The sequence below is a fragment of the Colossoma macropomum genome, unplaced genomic scaffold, assembly GCF_904425465.1.
Source record: "Colossoma macropomum unplaced genomic scaffold, Colossoma_macropomum, whole genome shotgun sequence".
Taxonomy (NCBI): Eukaryota; Metazoa; Chordata; class Actinopteri; order Characiformes; family Serrasalmidae; genus Colossoma; species Colossoma macropomum.
The window spans coordinates 15974522-16000638 of NW_023494810.1; the positions used below are offsets into that span (position 1 = coordinate 15974522).

General features: G+C 41.7%; 2 protein-coding genes across 6 annotated transcripts in view; one reads left to right on the forward strand and one right to left on the reverse strand.

Moving 5' to 3' along the window:
• fbln2 (fibulin 2) overlaps positions 1-26117 on the reverse strand; it is a 390205-nt gene that overhangs the window by 135057 nt on the left and 229031 nt on the right. The window lies entirely within an intron of this gene.
• Positions 8071-26117, forward strand: part of LOC118799348 (NACHT, LRR and PYD domains-containing protein 12-like) — a 51758-nt gene continuing 33711 nt past the window's right edge. The window contains exons 1-3 of the mRNA XM_036559133.1: positions 8071-8155; positions 23577-23657; positions 24335-24451. Coding sequence (XP_036415026.1) covers positions 23605-23657; positions 24335-24451 — 170 coding nt within the window. The 5' untranslated portion in view covers positions 8071-8155; positions 23577-23604. The remainder of the gene's footprint in view (positions 8156-23576; positions 23658-24334; positions 24452-26117) is intronic.

A 26117-nucleotide genomic window follows, 5' to 3' on the forward strand; every position in this document is an offset into this window, starting at 1 on the left:
TTTGCTTATAAGGTGTTAATCTGTATTTGATGTTTGAATTTGCATCTGTTGTTTTTGCAAAATATACTGGTTGGTGGTTTTCTTTTCTTTCCTTCAAGAACGATGTTGAGGGAAGATCACTGTAAGGGTGGTTGGATCTTCAGGGACCCCGATGTGCATGGACAATAAGAATGGACTGGAGGACTTTGAATAAGGACACTGTGATACAATGCCCAGAGTCAACACATCATCGACACTACACTGAGAGTCGATGCTGCTGAGGAACTGCAGTGTGATACATTTTTATGTCTTCCTATTGGATTTTGTTCTATTATATTGTAATGTGTGATATAGTTAGAGAACATTTATAAGGTAGTAATAATCTTAGTGTCTTAGTGTGAGTTGTTTATTGCATGAGTAGCCCTTAAATTTATAACACTTTCTTTGTTTTAATCGCTTGAAGACTGATGTTTTCTGTTATGGGGCAAGTACATTGGAACCTCAGATGTTTTTTTTTTTTCTTTTTTTGGTGCTTACGGATATTGGTGTTAGGCAGGGAAAGGTCCATTGGAAGGTCCGATGGGTCGACCAGCCTGAAGGTGGACATTATTTTGATTTTATTTTCTGAGGTTTCCATATGTATTTGCTTAAGTCATATCTTTACACGACTTGTCAAAATTCCTCCTTTTTAAATTGGGCTGGAGTACTCTATGTGGTTGCCTAAGGCAGAAGGACCGTGAGAGGATTTTTCCTGTCTGGATTGTTTGATGGACATTTTAGGAAAAATAGCTGCCTGACAGGTTTTTCGCTCTCACACTCCAGAAAGTTGTTGTATTGCTAAGGTTATGCTGTAGGAAGCATGTGTAGGAGGAACTGTTATTTTGTTACAACTGCAAACATGTATGTGTTACTTTTTTGTTTTTCAAGACTCTGCGTAGTCTCGAAGGGGGGAAATATGTAGTATCTAAGCTCCAGGCATTATCTGACGTTGAAGGTTTGGAATGTTTAAGAGAGGGGGCCCCTGGTCCAAAGGTCCAAGGGTTAAGGTCTCCTTTCCACTTTAGTTCCAGATGAATGAGACCATTCTAAGAATGACTATATGTTTTGTCTCCTTTTTCCACAACAGCCACCCTATATAAGCAGTAGGTCATACTGCTTGGGAGGGGACACTTCAGAATTGGCACAGATCCCCTCTCAGGTACTTTATAGTGCTTGACATGATACTGTTTTATTTTGTAATTAACATCTTATACAAGCAAGACGGTGTCCACGGAGACTTCTTCATCATCTTCACATCATCGCTATTTAATAAACAACACATTCACTGGTATGTGAATTTGAGTGAAGTTCTGCAACTAAATATGCAGTGTTACACAGCACCATTGACTGCTTAATTTAATTCCTTGAATGCAAACACCACTGTACATTCTAATTGGATTAAGGGTTGGAATGACTGAAAGCCATTATATGTTAATATTGGGAGTGGACATCAGAAATGACTATTAAAATGCATTGCTTTTATTTATAATTTATAGTTGCATTTAGGGAAGGAATAGATCTTAATTTTTGTGGATGTGGAATGAGCGTGTTTGCCCAGGACATGTTGTTAAGGACATAATTCAGAAAGCAGGGGCAGTGGGCTATATCATTTGGTTAACTAGCCTAGACTGATCTATCTTGGAGACTGTTAGCTATTACTAAAAACAATGAGAAGATGTCTTATCTTAATATTACCTCAATAAAATAACATTGGCATGCTCTAATAGTAGCATTAGTTCATCAGTGCAGCTTCTATAACTCTAGCTTTACCAGACATGGAAACCTACACACAGTAACCACATCATTTCCCATGGGCATTTTGAATAATCAGACATTTTTGTACACCCCTGTTTGCAGCTTGCAGCTTCCTTCATTCTACTGATTAATTAGACTGCTAACAGCAGACTGTAACAGTTATTTACAGTAGAGAGGCTGACTGTTTACATCCCGCCACGCGCAAACTTGGCCATGGCGCTAGGGCTGCTGCATGATGCCATTAGTAAACAAGAGACCACACACCCGGACGCCGTGTTCATTGTTGCCGGCGACTTCAACCACTGCAACCTGAGGACTGTGCTCCCCAAGTATCATCAGCACGTGAGCTTTCCAACGAGGGAGAGCAACATACTCGACCAAGTCTACAGCAACGTGAGGGGGGCCTACAGGGCTGTGCCTCGGCCGCACTTCGGACAGTCTGACCACATCTCCGTGTCCCTCTACCCAGCATACAGACAATTCCTCAAGCAAGTACTTCCAGCGAGTAAAACTATCAAAGTGTTGAATGAAGAAACTGATCTAGTGCTTCAGGACTGCTTTGGCAGTACAAACTGGGATGTGTTCAGAACTGCTGCTGTGAGAAAGGACTGTACTGTTGATCTAGAGGACTATGCTTCTGGAGTAACAGGCTACATCAGCAGCTGCATTGAAAGCATTGTTCCTACAAAGTGCTGCAAAAAATACCTCAACCAGAAACCTTGGATAAACAGTGAAGTTCGGTCCACGCTACGTGCTCACCATGCTACATTTCTTTCAGGCAACACTGAAGACTACAAAAGGTCCAGATATGATCTGCGTAGATCTATCAGAGAGGCTAAGAGACAGTACAGGCTGAAGCTGGAGGGCTACTACACCACCGCGGACTCCTGGCGCATGTGGCAAGGACCGCAACACATCACCAACTACTAACAGATGAGCAGGGTGGTCACAACCAGCCACACTACACTACCTGATGAGCTGAATGAGTTCTATGCTCGCTTTGAGGCCCTCACCCCTGGCCGACTGAGAGACGCTATGGCTAAGGAGAACTCACAGAACACATCGCTCACTGTGACATCAGTGGATGTGTGCAGGTCCTTAAAGAGAATAAACCCACAGAGAGCAGCCAGCCCAGACAACTTCCCCGGGCGTGCACTCAAGGTTTGCTCATCAGAACTGGCTGACGTGTTTGTGGACATATTCAATCTGTCCCTCGCGCAAGGTTCTGTGCTATCCTGCTTCAAGACCACCACCATCGTGCCCCTCCCAAAGAAAAGTGTTGTGACCTGCCTAAATGACTATCGCCCTGTTGCACTCACTCCAATCGTGATGAAGTGCTTTGAGAGAATAGTCATGACTCATATCCAGAAGACCATTCCGAACACTATAGATCCTCTCCAGTTTGCATACCGTCGGAACCGGTCCGCAGTCAACGCAGTCAACACTGCCCTTCACACAGCCCTCACACACCTGGAGGGCAAGGACACGTATGTCAGAATGCTATTTATTGACTACAACTCAGTATTCAACACAGTCATCCCACACAAACTCTCAGAAAAGCTCCTCACCCTCGGACTGACACCCACCCTCTGCAACTGGGTGCTGAACTTTCTAACAGACAGACCCCAGTCAGTCAGAGTTGGCAGCTGCACATCCAGCACAAGAACAGTGACCACAGGCGTCCCCCAGGGCTGTGTGCTGAGCCCCCTTCTGTACACACTCTTCACGTATGACTGCGTGGCCTCCCAGAACAACACCAGCATCATCAAGTTTGCTGATGATACCACAGTCATTGGACTGATCACTGGTGGGGATGAGGCAGCGTACAGGAAGGAGGTAGCTGAGCTGGTGGCCTGGTGTCATGACAACAATCTTTCCTTGAATGCAGACAAGACCAAGGAAATGACTGTTGATCCAAGGAGGAAGCGGGAGCTGCACACACCCCTGTACATAGGTGAGACAGAGGTGGGGAGGGTGAAAACCTTCAAATTCCTTGGCATCCACATCAGTGAGGATCTCACCTGGTCTTACAACACACACCTCATCATCAGGAAGTCCCAGCAGCGACTGTACTTTCTGAGAAGGCTGAGGAAATTTGGCATGCCAGCCAAAATTCTCAGCACCTTCTACAGGAGTACGATCGAGAGTGTTCTTACCAGCTCCATCACGGTCTGGTATGGAAACTGCACTGCTCAGGACAGAAAGGCTCTCCAGCGTGTGATCAAAACTGCACAGTCCATCTCAGGAGCAGCCTTCCCCTCACTGCAGGACACTCATCACACCAGGGTCATCAGGAGGGCCCACAACATAATCAGGGACAGTACACACCCCCAGCACAGACTCTTCACACTCCTACCTTCAGGCAGACGCTACGGGAGTGTGAAGTCCAGGACTACAAGACTGACGAACAGTTTCTATTCACAGGCCATCAGGCTTGTGAACACCTCACACACTACCTCTTCCCCCCTTCCCACTCTGAACTGGTTTAACTTTTGGCCGACTTTGCACTCAATAACTGCACCTTACATACACTGCTGCTGTCAGAACACTACTGTTTACATCTGTTAATGCACTTTATGAAGCGCTGCTCTACATACTTGTATTACGCACATGTAACTTTAATTTTCTTCAACTTTGCACACATAACTGTACTTTACTTTTGTTTTTAGTGCTATTCTTATATTTTATATTTTTTTTCTCTATTTTTCTATTTTTTATTCTAAGATTATATTAAGATTATATTTGGTGAATGGAGGAACAGCAAAGTAAGAATTTCATTGTACAGTGTAACTGCCTGTTTCTGCTGTGCATATGACAATAAAACTCTTGAATAAAACTCTTGAATCAGATCACCAGACTTGTAGGAACTACGATGCATTTAGCTAACATTAAAGTGCATTTTCTTGCCCTTCTCTGCAGTTAACCAAATCTGTTAACTCTTGGAATATCAAAACTAAATGCACATGCCTAGATGATGCAAGTTACCAAATATAAAACATTTTTCAGATTAACTCACACCCATGTCGTCATGTCTCTGTGTATTCCAGCCCAACAGCCACCTATGTATTCCAGAAAGCTGACTAAACAAACCTTTCACTAGTTAACTCAGGTTGACTGACCTCTACGCAAAAATTTGATTTGCATTTCGACAACCAAATAGCCAGAGAAAAAAAAAACACAAACAGGGCGCCTCATATGTAACATATGAGTTACATAAATCAAGCAGCAGCCTTAGCCCTTGCTGTATCATGTAGACTAGGCTAACGTTAGTTATGGTCATGGCAAGTTAGCTTGTAGCCATCCCAAAAATGCCATTTTCTAAGGGGAGTACTGATACATGTGGTCTTATACTCATGAATTCTTAAAGTAATGTTGTTTGAAAGTACCTTATTTCAAACTTAACTCACTGTTGCTGTATTTATCAGATGTTTCATTATATGCATGTTAGCAATGGCCACCAATAGCCAGAAAGAGCAAGTAGCTAAATAGCAAACTAGTTTTTCAGCTAACGCTAATGATACTAGGCAAAGGTAACTAGGTATCTTAACCTACACTTAGAAACAAACTGTCAAAATTGAGTCAACATGTCAATTAAGTGCATATCTTTGAAATTCTGAAAGTGAATAATGTTATTTTTGAAGCTACTTACCAAGCTAAAAAGCACCAAGAACCACTTAGCTTGGAAAGTTCACTCAAAGGCTAACTAGCTAGCTATCTAGATACCCCTTTGGTGGGTGGTGTTGGGACTTTCAGCGAACCTAATGTTTAGCTAAGTAAATGCATTATGCAAAATTGTTTACAGAATAATCTTATACTGTTAGGTTTCATGTAATATTCCAAATAATATTCTTTTATTTTTAGAAACAGTAAGTAACACAGAAAACATACTTGTAAACTGTTAGATCTTAAGGCGATGGTTCATCAGCAGTGAGGGTTTTTTTTCCCTCTCTCTCTTCCCATAAACAGTCCCCCTGGGTCTCGTCCAGATTTGTTGAAAACTTTAGTCATGTACAAATGCTAAAAATGTTCTTTTAATATATTTAATGATATTTATAAAGCTCATACAAAATTTACACCCAAATATTTAGTTTGCTGATCAAATATCACTGCTTTAATGTAAGTTGGGCAGGTCCGTTTAAAACCCAACTAGATTCATGGATAGCCCATACAGGCCCCAACAGCAACCCATGGGAAAGTACACAGGTAACCCATCTGGACTTGCACATGTAAAGCTAATGTTTTCTCATGGGGAGCCGAATGAAAACCCATGATATAGCTCACAATGAACCCACGTAGGCAGGCTCATGTAAAACCCAGCTAATTTCATGAGTAGCCCAAGCAGTGCCCAAACGGTGCCCATGCAATAGCCCATTAGAGACCCAACCGGGCTTGCCCAATTGAAATCCTACAGTTTTAATGGGAAGCCCAAGTGGTGCCCAGGCAGAGCCCATATATTTGCCCACTTTGAGCCCAAGCCCATCTTAGGCCCAGTAAACCCAGGTAAATCCCATGTGGGGCCCTCTTGGACATGTTGGCTGGGCATTTTCAGTCTTTTTATGGTCACTTACTCTCACATAAAAATCTACCAGTCAGTTGCTCAGAAATGTTTCAGCGGCTGATTCATAATGAACAATAGCCAACATTTAAAAAGCTGACCATTCACCAGTAGCCAGCAGCTGCTCTGCACACCGTGACAACAGTGATCCAATCAGAGTGAGATGTACTAGTCATCAGATTGAAAAATGTTTATGGTAATCACATTTAAAAGTCATTCAAGACTTTTGTTTGAAGAAGTAAGCGAGTAACTGTGATTTTCTCACTTGTTTGCCCATGTCTATACCACGTCATGGTGATAGAAAAGTTAGCCAAGTGACGCTGCCTGAGTATACACAATCCCATTTTCAAAAAAGTTGGAATGCTGTGCAAAATGTAAATAAAAACAAAATGCAATGATGTGCAAATCATTTTAATCCTATATTTTTACATTGAAAATAGTATAAAGACACCACATCAAATGTTGAAACTGAGAATTTTTTTTTAATATTTGCCCATTTTAAGTTTGATGCCAACAAGAAGTTCCAAAAAAGCAACAAAACAGTGGTGAAGTTGTGTACTGTTAAAAAAAATACCTGGTGGTTCATTGACAACAGGTCAGTAACATGATTGGGTATAAAAGAGTATCTCAGAGAGGCGGAGTCTTTCAGAAGTAAGGATGAAGAGGGGTTCACAACTCTGTGAAAGACGGCACAATCAAATAGTACAACAAATCAAGAATAATGTTTCTCAACATAAAATAGAAAAGAACTTTTGCTTTTCATCATCTATATCATCTATAATATCATTAAATGATTCAGAGAATCAGGAGAAATCTCTGTATGCAAGGGACAAGGCTGAAAACCAGTATTTGCTCATAACTTTTTTGGAACGTGTTATTGGCATCAAATTCAAAATAGGCATACATTTTTCAATAAACAATAACATTTCTCAGTTTCAACATTTGATTTGTTGCATTTGTAGTATTTTCCTTCAAAAATATGGTTTACATGATTTGCATATCATTGCATCCTATTTTTATTTACATTCTGCACAGCATCCCAACATTTTTGGAATTGGGGTTGTTTTAAATGCAGTGACAAAATAAGATGAGTATTCTATTGGGATTTTCTTCTATTAAAGGCAGCACAAAACCATGGATTCAACAGCAATACAGAGAATCAGGTGATAAATGTATTGAATTTTTCTTCTTCTTTTCATTAAAAGCAGTATAAAATCAATGTCTAAATCTGGAGTAGTATTAGTGTGAAAGGTGTTTATATAACAGAATTCAGTCCTTCACTGGTGTTGATCTCTAGTTTGGAGTAGACTCTGTAAAAGCACACTGATAAAGTGATCAGTGAACAGGCTATAAAACACTCTTACCTGTGACCTACTGTGGGCGGGGCTAGTCTCCTACCTGAGTAAGGACCTATCTCTGATCTAGGAGTAGATGCTGGTTTAAGAGGAAAAGCTGCGCTGTTCTCAGGTCAGTAGTTGTAGGTTATTTCCACCAGTTGTGAATATTGTTAGTGTACTTGTATCAGTCTGGCTGCATTCATTAACACAGTCTTATCCAGGAGTGGGAGAGAGGCAGTAGGATAGAGTACAGTAAGTATATCTGTGCTTCATTCACTCCAACAGGCTCAGACCTGTATTAGGGTCAGCTGGAAGAGTTCACTACTGCTGTGAGTAAAACCGGCTGAACCGGACTGTAGAGTCTCCACCTCCAGTAGAGTCATGAGATAAACTAAACAGGACAAACTGGTTTAGAACAGAGTGAGAGAGACTCTGAGCAGGTCATCATTTTATGGAGAGAGAAGAATAAATCTAATTCAGAGGAAACACAGTGAGTATCTGACTCTGTACTGGAGTTTCTGAATCATCACTATAGATGCAGTTAACACAAGAAGACATCAGCAGTTAACATTAAATAGATCAGACTTGTAACAGCTTTTAACAAAAGTGTTAGCAGGAAATAAATGAAGAGCGTCTTCAGTCTGTTTGTCTGTGATGAGACTAAACTGAAAAATTTAAAGTGCAGGCTCGTGATGAAGAAATGTGGAAAGCAAGTCTAAATGTTTTATAAAATTTCTGCTTTGTTTTATATTGTATATCTGTATTGCATTATATTTCAATGTTTTCAGTAATGATGTTTTGTGCTGGAATTGTACTGGATAAGCGCTTTACTAAAAATTACTGAAAACTGAAAAAGTTCCACCAGCATGGCTTTGTGATCATTACAGAATCTGAATTTAATGCAGAGTTTGGCCTTTAAAACAGGGAAAACAGTGAAAGCACCAGAGAACTGACCACAATATCAGAAGTATATCTGTTGCGCAATAGTAATAATCTGTTGTTACAAAAGTAACTTACAAACGATTAATCAATCAAATTTATTGTCTGGCTAAACATAAACAATAGCAAAACAATGTACAAGCATATACTACAATAATTCTAAATCAGTAATAAAAAAGAGAATGATAATATACCTGGAAAATATGATTGACTGTATATCAGTACAGACTGAAGGATGAACCACCTCCCTCAAACATGTATTCCATGCAAACTTTTTATATCCTCTGAGCAGCTTGAGTCAAATTAAAAATAATGTATCTTTAATTTTAAAAGCATTTGGTGACAGTTCAAAGTTTTCAGGGATGGAACAACATCATCACTAAAGTCTGTGCAAATTCCAAACACTGCTTCAGTCCCAGATTACTGTAATCACTGCAGCACTACAGCGGTATGAGTGGAATACTGTTCTACTTAGAAAAAAAGAGGAACATAAACCTTCATTCTAAAGAGCTCACTGATTTCAAGACATTTCTTCCTCCTAGATATTCCACAATCAACTGTGAGTGGTATTAATAAAAAAGTGGAAACATTTAGGAACCACAGCAACTCTGCCACGAATTGTCAGACCAGGTAAAGTTACAGAGCAGGCCTCCGAGTGCTGAGTAGCATATAGCATAAAAGTCTCCAACACTCTGCTAATCAATAACTGCAGAGTTCAAACCTCCTCTGGCATCAACATCAGCACAGAAACTGCACTGGGAGCTTCATGACAGGGTTTCCATGGCTGAGAAACTGCATGCAAGCCTTACATGACCAAGCACGATGCCAAGCATCGGATGGAGTAAAGCGCCGCCACTGGACTCTGGAGCAGTGGAAACGTATTCTGTGGAGTGACGAATCAGCTTATCTATCTGGCAGTCTGTTGGACGAATCTGGGTTTGGCAAATGCCAGGAGAATGCTACCTGCCTGGCTGCATTGTGCCAGCTGTAAAGTTTGTTGGAGGAGGGATAATGATATGGGGCTGTTTTTCAGGGCATGGCCTAGAACCTTTACTTCCAGTGAAGAGAGTGTTAATGCTTCAGCAGAACAAGACATTTTGGACAATTGTACACTTTCAATTCTGTGGAACAGTTTGGGGAAGAACCTTTTCTGTTCCAGCATGACTGAGTCACAGTGCACAAAGCAGCTCCATAAAGGCATGGCTGGGTGATTTTGGTGTGGAAGAACTTGACTGGCCCTCACAGAGCCCTGACCTCAACCCCATCGACCACCTTTGGGATGAATTAGAACAGACATTGCAAGCTCTTCTGAATGAATGGGCAAAAATTCCCACAGACAAAATCTTGTAGGAAGCTTCCCAGAAGAGTGGAAGCTGTTATACCTGGAAAGTGGGACCAACTCCCAATACTTTTGTCCATATAGTGTATATCGAGGGGTACACATCCCCCCAGTATTCAGACACATTCAAAATAAAAAATTTTTACATCACCCCAATAAACTGATGTAAAAAATATAAAAATGTTTCACTCACTAGCTAGGCGTAATGTTAGGATCCATCGGTTTTCCCATCAGTTGTTGAATGGACACTTATTGTAGTGTTATTACCACTGTATCACCATACCAGCACTTCACTTCAGCAAGGTCTTTATAATATTTCTGACTTGCATGAAAATGTAACGTCAAACTCAAAACGCCATTTTGCTCTGAACTGTGATAATATGCAAAAAAAGCATCATTAATTTTATGAAGTGGAAACAAATATTTTTGGTGAAAATGGGACAATTTGTGAGTGCTAATCAATCAGTCATCACAGACATTAGCTATCTTAGTTATGTTACCTGTAAAGTTATTTAGCCACACATTCAGGCAGCAACCAACAATGGTCCCAGGTGTATTCACCAAGCAGTAATGTCTTTATATGATATTTGTTAGTTATCCCATGTAGAGTATCAGTATCAAGTGTCAATCACTGTAATGATGCATGTGTAACATGTAGTTTTCATTTATTGCATATTCGTAATTTTTGTTTAAATAGTTTTATTTTTTATTACAGTCAGCTTTCATTCACAGTGAGTCATCATGAACAAGAGGTAAGGTGGCAGTGACATTTGCAAGTTTTTTGGGCAGCCCCAGAAAAAAAAAAAAGAGCAGTAGTGAAAAGAGCACTAGTCAGATGATAGAAGTATACAGTAGTAGGGCAGTAGGAGCTACCTTCCATGTCAGAAGGTCTCTACAATGTATGCATCCACCTTGACACCCACATGCATTAAAGAGACTTTGACCAGAGAGGTTGTTCCCACGCTCCTGCCTCCTTTACCCCCTGGCACCACTCTCCAGCCAGGCTACCACCTAGTGGGGACCTGCCTGAGCCCATGCAACTAGGTAGTGCTGGCCTGCCTGATCATGGTCTTGGGCCTCGATCATTTGAGGCCAGGTGCCCTGGCAACACCAGCCACCCATCAGGAAATGCATGGGGCCTGCTCCAGTCAGGGGGACCGGTGAGGGGCCAGTGTTCCTTCTCCCCTACTATAGGGCTCTACTTGAAAGCAAAGCTTTCATGGGGGCCCTGTCAACACACCACCTTGCAGGCCTTCGTTGACTCAGGGGCAGAAAACTTTGTTGATGCCATGTTGGCTGTTACGGCCATCGATGGCCGGTCTCTGGGTTCTGGGTCCATCACTCATCGCACTGGGCCAGTCACTTTGCAAGTGGGTCCCCACAGTGAGAACACTGTGCTGTACCTCACCCAAACCCCCCACTTACAAATGGTGTTGGGGTTCCCTGGGTTGAGACAGCACAACCCTCACATTGAGTGGTCTACACAGTCTGTATATGCGTGGGACCCAGGTGTAACAGTCATTGCCTGGTCGATCCTGGCCTCCTACAAAGGGCACCCTCCCTCAAGGGTCCCGCCATGCTGGACCTTCCAGGGGTCCCCAGAGACTACTGGGACCTCCAAGTGGTCTTCAGTAAAGAAAAGGCCCAGGTTCTGCCACCCCACAGAGAATTCGACTACGGCATCAACCTGCTTCCAGGCACCACACCACCCCGCAGCCAGTTATTCACGCTCTCGCCCCCTGAACGTGCTGCAATGAATAAATACATCCGAGAAGCTTCAGAGCTGGGTTTCATATGCCCATTCTGCTCTTCCGCAGGAGCAGGCTTCTTCCTCGGAAAGAAGAATGGAGGCCTCCACCCCTGCAAGGATTACTGCAGTCTCAATGCCATCACCATAAAAGACCACCACCCCCTGCCCCTCATGTCAACAGCATTTCAGACACTGCAGCAAGCTGCAGTATTCACTGAGTATCGATTTCGGGCTTTATGGTGTCCAAGGGCACCCTCCGTATGGACCCGGCCAAGATCAGAGTCATGGTGGATTGGTCCCGTCCTACCTCCCTCTGGTTGGTCCAGCGTTTCCTGGGGTCTCAGTTCCATGGCGGCTCCACTCACCGCCCTTACCCGGGCGGGCCAGGGCCCTTTCATTGGACCATCAAAGCCCAAAAGGCTTTTGTGGAGATCAAGGCGTGGTTAACCCTACCCCATCTGGTCCTTCAGCTGCCTGACCTGGAGGAACTGTTTGTCGTCGAGGTAGACGCTTTGGAAGTTGGTCTGGCCAAGAGGCTCCAACCGTGTGCATTCTTCTCCCACCGTCTTACCCCAGCTGAACGCAACTATGATGTCGGAAACAGGGAGCTCCTGGCCATAAAGCTCACCCTGGAGAAATGGAGGCATTGGCATGAGGGGTCTAAACATCCCTTTGTGGTCTGGACCAGCCACAAGAACCTGGCTTATATCCAACAGGCAAAGTGGCTCAACACTCACCAAGTCCGATGGGTGTTGTTCTTTAGCCGCTTTCATTTTGATGCTTTAATTTTGATCCTGCTGTCTTATAGGCCAGGCTCTAAGAACACCAAGCCAGATGCCCTGTCCAGACAGTGGGTGCCTCTGGGGACCGACCCCTCCCCAGAACCCATTATTCCCACTCCTCGTATCTTGGTCCCATTCCGTTGGGAGCTGGAGACTGCCATCAGGGAGGCCCTACGGCAGGAGCCAGATCCTGGAGGCGGTCCCCTTGGTAAGCTGTATGTGTCTGCAGCTGTGCAGCAATGGATGCTGCTATGGGGGCACACTTCCTCATTTTCAGATCACCCAGGGGTGACTAGGACCCTGGACTTTTTGCACAGGTAATTTGGTGGCCTAGTATGGAGAGATGGAGAGAGATCCTTGTCTTTATTTCATTTTGCGTGACATGCATGCTGCAAGGTACCCAGGTCATGGCCCCAAGGTCTCCTCCACCTGCTGCCAATCCATGTGGTCAGGATTCATGGGATGCCTAGTGATCTGGTTTCTGACCGGGGTCCCCAGTTCACTAGCCATTTTTGGAAGGCCTTCCAATGGGAGCCTCTGTGAGTCTCTTCTCCAGCTTCCACCCATGGAAGTGTCCGGCTTCCACCCATGGAGTCCAATGGCCAGACTGAGAGGGTCAATCAAGACCTTGCCCAGACACTGTGGTGCTTGACCTGCACCAACCCCTCCTCTTAGGTGGAGTATCTACCCTGGGCAGCAGCATTCGTCCAAAGGGCATGTCACCCTTTGAATGCTAGCAGGTCTGGCTCTCAGCCAAGGATCTCTCACTCCACATGGAGTTTAAAAAGCTGGCATCTAAATACGTGGGGTCCTTTAAGGTTGACCGGCGTATTAACCCAGTAACCTACCAGCTACGCCTTCTACCCTCCGTGCGGATCCACCCCACGTTTCACATGTCGTGCCTCAGGCCATTACTTTGTGGGACTCGGCCCCCAGCAACGCATCTTGTTGCTGGCTCCCTGGCATACATGTTCCGTCACCTCCTGGATTCCCGCCATATGCAGGGTAGCATTCAATACCTGGTAGACTGGGAGGGCTACGGGCCTGAGGAGCGGTCTTAGGTTCCGGCACACCATATCTTGGACCTGGAACTCATTAGGGAGTTCCAGCGGGCACGTGCTGCTGGCCTGGGTACTTCTGGGGCCATCCCTAGGAGAGAGGGTCCTGTTAGGGTCCAGCCTGTGCCGCTGGCTGCCAACAGAGGGCGACAGCGGTGAAGTGCCATACATTCAGGGACCTCCAATTCCCAGAAGCCCTCAGGCTGATTAGGTCCAACCTAACACACCTGTGGACTCCTCTACTTAAGGCTGTGGCAAACAGCAGCCCTTTGTCACACCTTTCTAGAGCGTTGACCAGTACGGTACACAGCCCAGGTGGGTATTTAAACAAAAATAAAAGAAAAGAAAAAACAAAAAGAAAACAGAAGAAAAAAGGTCTGGAAAAAATAATAAATAAGGCTTGAGCTACAAACTGCTCCCAGCCATACAAAAGGTGTTTGCTTCACTAAGACTTAACAAAGTCTACCTTGACCTTTGTAATTATGGTGGAAGTGTATTTTGTTTTCTCATTATCTTTTATTTATTCTAGTTCAAAATTTCTTTGAGCATGCTGCTTTCAGCATTTCCTTTTTTTGCCATTTTTCCTGCCTTTTATTTCACGCTCCTTGAGGTGTTTTACCCATTGTCACCTATGCTTCCAGTGGCACAGCAGTAACGCCACAGTTCACCGATCAGCACATCGGCAGTTTGAGCCTGGCTCTGGGTCACCTCAACCCCAATGTGCCAAATTCACACTCCATTTCCTCAAAAAAATGTAACACCCTTTCTCACAAGTTTTCATCTTTGCACTCGGTTCTGCCTCCCTACTGTCCTGTAACTCCAGACTCTTCTTCTGTGAAGCCATGCTGTTGTAATGGATGCAGTATGTGGTTTAGCATTGTCTTGCTGAAATATGCAAGGCCTTCTCTGAAAGAGATGCTGTCTGGATGGGAGCATATGTTGTCTTAAAACCTTTGTATACTCTTCAGCATTGATAGTGCCTTTCCAGGTGTGTAAGCTACCTACGCTATAAGCACTAGTGCAACCCCAGACCATCAGCGATGCTGGCTTTTGAGTCCGTAGGACACTGCGTCTGTGGTTTCCAAAAGAATTTCAAATTTGATTTATCTGATCACGGAACGGTTTTCTGTTTTGCCTCAGTCTATTTTAAATGAGCTTTGGCCCAGAGAAGACGGCAGTGTTTCTTGATTGAGTTGACACATGGCTTCTTCTTTGCATGACACAGCTTTAACTTGCATTTGTGGATTGCACAGCGAACTGTTTTCACAGACACTGATTTCTGGAAGTGTTCCTGAGCTAATGCAGTGATTCCAGTACAAAATCATACCTGGTTTCAATCCAGGTTTGACCTTCAGCCCTGTCCCTTGCATACAGGGATTTCTCTAGATTCTCTGAATCTGATGATGGTATTATGTACTGTAGATGGTGGGATATTCAAAGTCACAATTTTACCTTGAGGAACATTTTTCTGAAATTGTTCCACAATTTTTAGACAGTTTTTTGCAGATTGGTGAACCTCTGCCCATCGTTACTTCTTAGAGACTCCTTTTCTAAAATGCTCTTTTTATACCCACTTATGTGAGTTGGTATGGTAAAATGGTAAAATGTCTCAACATTTGATATATGTTCTGATATATGCTCTATTTTCTATTGTAAATAAAATATGAGTTATGAGATTTGCAAATCCTTTCTGTTTTTATTTACATTTATTTACACAGTGTCCCAATTTTTTTTTTAATTGGTGTTGTAAATAAAAAGTTCATCCTATCTGATAGTGAATTTTCAAATATTTTACAATGGCTTGGAAATAAGGTTTTTTAATTTTCAAATTGTCTGCCTTAGAGAATTTAATATCAGGATCAGAGTACAGATCAAACACAGGACTGAGCACTGAATCTGCACTAATTAACCATCTTCTCTTCTCCACTTTATATCAGCCTAAAAGTGGAAATAAGACTCACAGAGATGTTTTTACACAGTCAGGAGACAAACATAATCTTCAGACTCTGGCAGCTGGAGGAGAACAGAACATAGTTTATGAGATGCTGCCCAAACCAACACCAAAGCTGATGCTAAATGGACAGGATCTCTCCTGGGTTTATCAGACCACTGTTGTGTTTCAGATACTAGCTTGTCTTGGCACAACTGTATGTAAATAAACAAAGTCCCTCTTATGTGATTATAAGACACTTTGATGTTGTTTTATTCTTGGGTTTGTGTAAGATTTGTTAAACCAGCTTTCTGGAATGGTCTGCTGGTCTTCTCTGGTAGGAGGCTATGTGGTGATTGGTCACTCCACCCCTTTTCAGGAGAAATATTTATAGAGTAAAATCTGCACTTCCTTCTTAGCTGAATAAACAAGTCAAATCCAGTTTAAGTGAAAGTGGACCTCAGTAACACCATTGATAACATGTAATAATAATGGTAGTTTATAAAACATCTATTAGCTCTTACTTCATAATTATTTAATCATAATCTAATCACACATTTAGAATCCTTCATCATTAATATATTCACATTACGTTACAACATAAGCTATTACTTGGCAATGAAGAAATGAGCTTCTATTTCATAATTAACAAATCATGTACTAATCAGAGATCTAATCATTATTTGTTGAACATTACATTGTAATACAATAATGATGAACAAATCAATTTCAGATGATATCCACTATCATTGATATTATTATGTGAGTACACTAAAGATCCCCTTGGCCAGATTATTTGTAGACATGTCCTTAACTTCTACGGTTATGCTGATGATATTCAGTTATATCTCAGTACCCACTTCCCCTCAGATTCCCCTACCAATACACTAACCAACTGCATTTCTGAAAAGCTTTGGATGTATGATAACTTTCTTATGCTAAACTTTCTTATGCTAACACTGATAAACCTGAAGTTTTATTGCTGAGCTCTAAATCATTACTATTATAATAATCCAACTTTTCTGTTAGTATTAATAGTCTTATTGATAGACTTTTCTTCTTCATGAGATTTCTCTTCCTCCTTTACTGCTTAGTGGTAGCTTCCTATTATTTTTCTGCTCTTTGTTACGTAAAATGATCTTGGGATTGTGAAAGTATATATAAATGTAACATATTATTATTAATAGCAGTAGTAGCAGTGTTACTCATTATCTTGGTTGCTAATGCGATATGTCTTTTGTAAGCCCCAGTAACAAGAATGCTAAAAACATTAGGCCTTCACATGATTATTTAAGAAACTGTGATTTTCTTGGTCACTTTTTACAAATGGTGTAAACTACCTGCAGTAATTTTGCAGCCTGTAATATGTAGTGAAAAAAAAATCCCTATATTTCATTGAAAATCAAATGTTGAACCTGAAAAATCTTATTATTTTTTGAAAAATAGATACACATTTTCAGTTTGATGCCAACTACATGTTCAAAAAAAGTTGGGACTGGGGCAACAAAAGGCTGGTAAAGTTGTGTAATGCTAAAAAAAAACCTGGTGGTTAATTGGGTCAGTAACATTACTGGGTATAAAATAGCATCCCAGAGAGGTTGAGTCTTTCAGAAGTAAAGATGAGGAGGGGGTCACTACTCTGTGAAAGACTGCATGATCAAATAGTGGAACAATTCAAGAATAATGTTTCTAAATGTAAAATAGCAAAGAACTTTTGCCTTTCATCATTTACGGCACAAAATAACATTAAAAGATTCAGAGAATCTAGACAAATCTCTGTATGTAAGGAACAAATCCAAAAAACAGTATTTGCTGGCCATGATCTTTGGGCCCTCAGGCAGCACAGCATTAAAAACAGACAAGATCCTGTATTGGAAATCAGTGTATGGGCTCAGAAACACTTCTGAAAACCACTGTATGTGAAAACAGTTTGTCACTGCATCCACAAATGCAAGTTAAAACTCTAAAACACAAAGAAGAAACCATACATAAACAGGATCCAGAATTGCTGCCACCTTCTCTGGGCCCGAGCTCATTTAAAATGGACCGAGGGAAAGTGGAAATTTCCAAATGAATCAATATTTCAAATTCTTTTTAGGTAATCATGGACACTATGTCCTCCAGGCTAAAGACCACTCAGCTTGTAATCAGTGCACAGTTCAAAAGCCAGTATTCATGGTGGTATAGGGGGGGCATTAGTGAACATGGCATGGGTGATGTGCACATCTGTGAAGGCAACATTAATGCTGAACGATAGATACAGGTTTTGGCAACATATGCTGCCATCCAGATGATGTCTTTTTCAGGGAAGGCCTTGGTTATTTCAGCAAGACAATGTCGAACCACATTCTGCACATATTACAACAGCATTGCTCCATATTAAAAGATTATGGGTGCTAAACTGTCCTGCCTGCAGTCCAGACCTGTCACCATTGAAAACATTTGGAGGATTATGAAATGAAAATTACGACAAAGGAGCCCCCAAACTGTCAAACAAGAATGGGAAAACATTTCACTTTCAAAACTATAGCAACTGGTCTCCTCAGTTCCCAAATGCTTACAGAGTGTTGTTAAAAGAAGAGGTGATGCAGCACAGTGGAACATGTTGTTGGCATCAAATTAAAAAAGGGCATATATTTTTCAAAAAAACAATACAATTTTTCAGTTTCAACATTTGATTTCTTGATTTGAATTGTTAAAATATGGTTTACATAATTTGCATATAATTGCATTTTGTTTTAATTTACATTCTGCGTAGCATCCCAACTTTTTTGGAAATGGGGTTATAGATTAGGGGCCATAAAAATAAATTTTAAGTCATTTGTAAATCATCATCAAGTAAAGGTTATATGTGCCTTACTTTCGCATCTAGAGGACATATGTTTTGTTTTGGTTGTTCTCTCTCAATCTCTCTCTCCCTTGCCTATTAGGCACATGGCTACCATTAATGGTTGAGTGTGTTTGAGTCCACAAAATCCTGTGCATCTCATTAGCTTTGCCGCAGGGTTGTTTCTGGCTTCCTAGAGGCTCACCTCCATGGCAACTCAGAGCGAACATCTAAGCATCCTTGCTACCCAGTAGGGTTGTAGTCAAGCCCACCTTTGTCGAGTACAACACAAGTCCAAGACCATGACCAGTCGAGAACGAGTCAAGATCAAGTCCAAATAAAAGCAAGATCGAGTCAAGACCAAGTCCAAATGAAAGCAACTTTTGTGGAACACTTTACTGCCAGGTTCATTGCCGTCCAATCAGATTTTGGAAACATGCTTTTTCAGACCGTAAACCAGCCTTCCTATCTAATCATTTCACTAACCAATTTAACTCTGATTAGCTAAATTAAACTACACATATTATTAGCTAGCTAAGTAGGTGCAAATGTTAGTTTTAATGTTAGTTAGCAACAGTTAGTAAAACAGTAGACTAAACATCATGCGAGGCTGTCAAATTCAGTAAAAACCCATTTACATGGAACAGACATGTATGAACAAATGTTTGAGTTAGGGTTAGTTTGTACATTGTGTAGCCAGATTTGACTAGATACCTCTGCGACAGAATGCTTTAAATTATCTCAGATTAAACAGGCTAAGTAACAGCACTTGACCTAGGCTACTTCTTGAGGTATAACTAAATTGTAATGCATTATGAAATAGCAGAAAAGAACCAAACAATACTTACAGGGTGGTTGAATGATAGGAGGAGAACCATTTAAATGTGCAGTGGCAAAAAGACTCAAGTACTATAGACCTACTGCTTGGCTTAGCACAGCTGATAGCCTTTTAAGAGCTGTGTCTTGTGTTTCTCTCTAGCAATGTGTTAGTAAGCTCACAAAACATCTTTTGCCTGGTTTATCTTTCCAGCCTACCAGCAAGCCTAAGAATCCTTTTCTTTATTTATTACTTTTGTTTATTATGCTGACAAGCGTGTAGGAGAGGGTGCTATTTCTTTTGAACTTGAACATTGTTTTCTCCTGTTTTGGTCTAGTTAGGGACTTAGGGAAGATTGGATTTTTTTGGTTAGTTGGCTTCATTTGTTGCTTTGGCATTTATCCACTCTGACATCCGTCTGCTGTTGGTAAATAGAAACTTGTCTTGTAAAGTCTACATCAAACAGCAGAAAAGAAACAACTGGACCTGATCTGCTTAAGTGCTGTCTTGGTCTCTCTTTTCTTTTATTTATGTTATGACTTTCGCACAACTTCTAGACTAAATACTTTATAAGCTCATGACTAGTCAATTATGAAGTGCTTTTGCAGTTAAAGTCACTATTATAAATGAAGCCACTCCTCCTCCTTGTCTGTCTGTTTTACTGTATGCATAAATCTGTTTTCAGGAGCAAGTAGAATTGCTGTGCCGTTATCACTAAGCCATGTTTCTGAGAGAAACATAAAATCTAACTTATGCACTTTCATAAGATCTTGAATCAGCAGTGTTTTGTGTTTTAGTGACCTTACGTTGAGTAGGTTTAATTTTGCGCTTACTACACTATGTGTTTGAGGGGGACTGGTCTTTTTAAGGTCCCCGTGAATTAAATGACAGGGGTTTTGACTGTGCACGTTTTCCTTTGATTTTTTTAACTACACAGGCTTTGATGACTCTAATGACATTTTTGGAGCAACTTCTCCCTTCATAGCTAGCAGAAGCTTTAGTATTAAAACAGCAGAGAGAAAGGGGGATGGTAGAAATGGAGGAGGCATTGTTTATATCATAGAAAGCACTTATCTCTCTGCTGTTTATACTACTTATCTGTCCGTAATTTACTACCATTAAGTTCAGTCAGGCCTGGTGCAGTACTTTCTCTATGTTCTCAGACAGGATGGCAGACCCATGGTGGCTCGAGTTTAGTCCATTCCTGCTGTAAAGTGCCTGTTGCTCCCAGAAAACACTCCAGTTGCTTACATAGCCAATGCCATTGTTCTTACACCAGCCTTGGAGCCAGCAGTGCAGTGCATAGAGCCTGCTTCCTCTCCAGTAAGTGGGCAGTGGTCCCGAGATGATGATCCTGGCCTTGGTTCACTTCTTAACGGTGTCTAGAAGTAATGTGAAATACTCCTTGAGGACTTCACTCTGATGAGATGCGAATGACCATGGTGCCGATGTCATTGTGTTTGCTCAGAATCACGGGAAAACGCTTGGAAATATCCCAGACACAGGTGCCTGGAAAACAAAAGACAGAAGCATTACCTCTAGAGCCAGCTACATTTAGATGTCTCACTACAGAGTCTCCAATTATAAGAACACTCTCCTGACTCTCTGTCCGAGGCTCTGAGGCAGAACTTAGGGCTTCAAACCGGTTACTGGAGGTGAAATCCAGTGGAGGAGGGTTTGGTGAACCTTTCTTTTCTCTAGTCATTCTGGTTTTCCCAGCTCTGCTCCACTGCGGGGTGAAGATGGGAAATCCCAGTGTAAGCCCTGGATTCCTATCTGCATTCATAGCAATGGTCTACACTCCCCCAGCACAAACGCCAGGAAGGCTCTCTGCAAGCTGTATAGAGCCATCACTGAACTTCAGAACACACATCCAGACAAACTGTTCATTGTCACTGGAGATTTTAATCTCAGGTCAGTGCTCCCAAAATTCCATCAGCATGTGGGTGAGATGGGGCGAACACACTGGACCTTGTTTACACCAATATTTCTGATGCATACCAGGTGGAGCTTCACCCCCATCTTGGTTACTCAGACCACATTTCTGTATTGCTGATTCCCTCATACAGACCGCTTGTCAGATGCTCCAAACCAATCCAGAAGCTGGTGAAAACCTGGCCAGCAGGAGCCAGATGTGCTGAATGACTTCTATGTATGGTTTGAGGTACAGAACAATGTGGCAGTGAGAAAGACTACCCCTCCACCCAGCAATCAGAGTCAATTCATGAAAGGCTGCTGGGGCAGACAACATTCCTGGCCAAGTGCTCAGAGAATGTGCAGACCAGCTAGGGGATGTTCTCACAGCCATCTTTAACATCTCACTAAGCTGCGACATTGTTCCAGTGTGCTTGAAGGCCACCACCATTGTCCCCGTGCCAAAGAAATCTCCAGTGTCTTGCCTGAATGACTAACATCCCATTGCACTCATACCCATCATCACAAATTGCTTTGAGAGGCTCATAATGAGGCACATCAAGACCTAGCTCCCTCCTTTGCTGGACCCCCTGCAGTTCGTATATCACTCCAACCGCTCTACAAATGATGTCATAGTCACCAATCTTCATCTGGCCCTTACTCATCTTGAGAAAAAAGACACTTATGTTAGGATGCTGTTCATACACTTCAGCTCAGCTTTCAACACCATCATCCCTCAGCATCTCATTGGAATGCTGAGCCTGCTGGGCCTGAACACTTCTCTCTGCAATTGGACCCTGGACTTTCTCACTGAGAGACCTCTGCCAGTCCAGATAGGGAGAAGCATCTCTAACACCATCACACTGAGCACTGAAGCCCCCCAGGGCAGTGTACTTAGTCCACTGCTGTTCACTCTGCTGACTCCAGACTGTTTGGCAATTCACAGTTCTAACCACATCATGAAGTTTGCTGGTGACACTACTGTGGTTGGTGTCATCAGGCATCAGTTTGTTGACTTCAGGAGAGCACAGAGTGACCACTCTCCACTCACCATCAACAACTCCCCTGTGAAGATGATTTCAAGCACCAAGTTCCTTGGTGTTCACCTAGCAGAGAACCTCACCTGGACCCTGAACACCAGCTTCATAACCAAGAAAGCCCAGCAGCGTATCTATTTTCTGCGGAAGTTAAGGAAAGCTCATCTCCCACCCACCATCCTTACCACCTTCTACAGAGGCACTATAGAGAGCATCCTGAGCAGCTGCATTACTGCCTGGTTTGGGAATTGCACTGCCTCCGACCGCAAGACCCTCCCAGAGAATAGTGAGGACAGCTGAAAAGATCATCGGGGTCTCTCTTCCCTCCATCATGGACATTTACACCACACATTTCATTCGAAAAAGACACTAGCATTATGAATGACCCCACACACCCCTCACACCAACTGTTCACTGTTCTGCCATCTGGAAGAAGGTACTCTCACAGGCATTCAGGCCCTCACAGCCAGACTCAACTTCCACAGACTGAATTGAAGGACACCCACACAGACACACACATACATATAACAATGTGAGACTACCTGACTCTCCACTTCTTGCACTTTCAGATTATGTCTGGAACACTGTATTTAAATGTAATAACTGCATTACACTGAAATACTTGACCTAATATAATTCATATCTGACTACTTACATGTTTGCACTTTAAATTTCTTTAACTAAATTGGCAGCTAGAATTACTGTATCAACCAAATACTGTATTATGTTGCTGTTGTTCTGGCTACTATGCTCTAATATGCTAGGATATCTGGTAAGCTGCTAATATGTCATAGTATGTTACATTCTCCTTTGCACAGCTCCACATACACAGTACCATGTGCTGCCTGTGTTCTGTTTTGTATTTATTGTTATTTCATATTTATTTATTGTACTGTATTGTCTGCACTGTGTATATTGTATTGTCTTGCATTGTGTTCCTGTGTTGGTCCTGGAGGAATGTTGTCTCATTTCACTGCATACTTTTATATAGCTGGAATGACAATAAAGCCTCTAGAACTTGAAATTGAAATTGAATTTCCTTTGTTTTTTTTATCACGAATATTCATTCTGCCTTGTGAGTGGTTTGAGAGGTCACATGATGTAAGAAGTAAGAGGAAGTTGTGTTGCTGTGGAAGAACAACAACAATGAGATCTTGAGGCTTGAGCATTAAAAAATGGTGCTAGAGGAGTATCCGTCTCCATCCAAACAGCCTCATGAACCATGCCCTTAGAATATTACTACTATTATTATTATTTAGAAAAGTAAGAAACATAATACAGTTCAGATGAGTCTGTAAATCTGAGCTGTGGATTACAAGTGATATGAATCTGCAGTAGATAAAGATCAGTTCAGTAGGTTTTTACTGAAGTCTTAACTAACAGATTAACTTTCTGACCTGATGACTTAAATATTTCTCTGTAACAACCTGATGAGGCAGGGCTGAATCTGAGACAGTGATTTTGGAGTGGAGTAACTGTGTGTCCTGCTCTGTTTCTCTGTATGTGTCTGTTTGCAAGGTTCCAGCTGTAACCTGTAGCAGGAAATATGGGCTCCAAAATGAGTTCCTCTGGAGAACAGCACACAGAGAAACACCAGAGGTGAGAGAATAGTGTAACACTGTGAACACAGATGAAAGCTGATGAAGTGTGTGTGGCCCATATCCCAATTGCTCTATCCTGTTCCCTATTTTCTCCTTCATTTACTTTTATTATGTTTCCAATATTTTTGCTTAGTTGTCTTACTTGATTTTAATACTTTGTAAAATGAACTTGATAAGTAAACTTTAAATTCTTCTTCTTCTTCTTCTTCTTCTTCTTCTTATTATTATTATTATTATTATTAACATACAACATGAATGGCTCTGACAGTATCTGTTTTCCACCACTGTGTTTTATCTAATCCAGAGAAAAAAAAAATACTCACCTGAACCCAGCTGTGTGTCCATGAAAAGTGTCCAGTCAGTGGACTTTACAAAACATTCAGAGTGTTATCAGTTAAAGGGCCCATATAAATGTTTCTTTACTGATATATACAGGTATTAGCGCTGTCCCTGAATGTGTGTACATGAAATATGACCAGACTAAGGATAAGACAGTGTAATTTAGAAAGAGAGTTATATTAAGCTTAGGTGAAGATTCATAAACTATATGCTTCTTACACATGAATAAAGGCTAACATCCAGTTAACTAAATGTGACACAACAGTGAAGGGAATATAACAGACACGCTCTACTCCTTACTTTCTTCTTTTTTACTTATCAACATCTTTCCTCTAGACCAACTAAACACAAGAGATCAGACTCACCTGAACCCAGCTGTGTGTCTATGAAGAGTGACCACTCAATGGGGGAACCAAATAACTTCAAAGAGACAGACAGGCCTTCTACTGTGAGGTCAGGATGATATAAGAAATGTAACTCTGAGATATCAAGATGTTTTAAGCCCACTTCATGTACACATGAATTATGTGTACATGAAGTATGCATGGCATATTCATTAAAAGTACAGTAACACTCCATTAGAAGTACATAATTTTGAAACCTCTGGAAATCCTTGCACTTCCTTGCTTAACTGGTCTGGTGAAATGCACTAGAAAGATTTCCCTGTTGTATTCCACTGTGAAAACCCCTCAGAAGACTGGCCTACAATGCTGTCCCTCATCTTTGTACTCCTTTTGTGAATATCTGCCTGTTTCTTACGGCAATCTCTTACAAAATGACCAGTTTTATGACAGTAATGACACTTATCTTTCTGACTAAAGAAATTCTGATTGGAACCTGAGTTAGAGTTGTTTACTGTAAGGACATGTATGGATGCTGGCACATGGCCTGGCTCTAGATCAAGGTCCAATCTGTTAAATTCATTTTTAAGGCCACCCCATTTAACTTTACACCAAATTTGGAACAGCTGTCACTTGTCTAAGATCTGATCTTAGTTAGTCGACTAGTTGTCCAAAATGTGGACCATCAGTGGTACCATCAATGCTATCACAGTTTTAGGTATCAATTCCACAACAACACAGAAAAACTCTTTCAAACTATTCACAGTACTCTGCAGCTGATTCCTCTTACCTTGGTCTACAATTGATTACCTGCTTCTAGTCAGTGAAACTGAAAACTTTCCACCTTACATCAATATCCTGGCCACTGTCACTCAAACCATCTAACACCTTTTTAACAAGCTTCCTACTATTAGTCATGTTGAGGACTTGGATCGCTATGGCTACAGTGTCATTACAATGCAATAAGTGAAGGTCTCTTTTTTTCAATAAGATCTATAAAGTTAAGTCCTATTTCCCTTGGGTGTTTGAATTCTTTAGACAGTTTGTCCAATGTGGCTGCAGCTAAAGGAATGTGGCCGATCTGTACTCAGGTTTCCTTAGCTTCACTTCTCTTATTAAGCACTTCAGAAGATCTTATAGTAATTGGTCTCGTCTCTACTGTCTTATCACTAGTAGGTTCAGAATCCTTGTCAGAGGAGGAGGATTCTGATCCATCAGAGTGGATTGCATCCAAAATGCTAGGTTCTTACCAGTGACACTAAGCAAACTTCCCTTGTTTCAGAGGGGCTAACTTTTACTGAGTCCTCTATCTTATAAAGCCAGAATTTCTCTTTAGTTTGAAAATGGCATTTTTACTCACCAAGTAGGTTTCAGTATGCCATCCGCAGCACGGCACCAAGTTGTTAGAAATTTGGCAGGAAGAGTCAGGAGACGGGAGCTTCAGCATTGACTGGAGATTATTTACATATACAGAGAATCATGTATGGGTACACAGTGGTCGATCAACAGTCAATCAGTAGTGTCAGTAGTCTAACAAAAATATTTTGGAAGGGCCTTATATACATTGAAAAACTAAGAAGGAGGAACAAAAGGACTTTGAGGACGGGTAAGGAGGGGTTGTAGAATGAGGATATGAACAGAGATGTAGGGGTATAAATAAGGGGAGGTGATTGTTATCACCTCAAGGTCCTTAAGGTCATGCAACGAAGGGTCATTTCAATGTAAACAAAGGAGGAAGAGGACAAGCTAAGAGTGTGACAGTTGTCACTTCTCTGCAA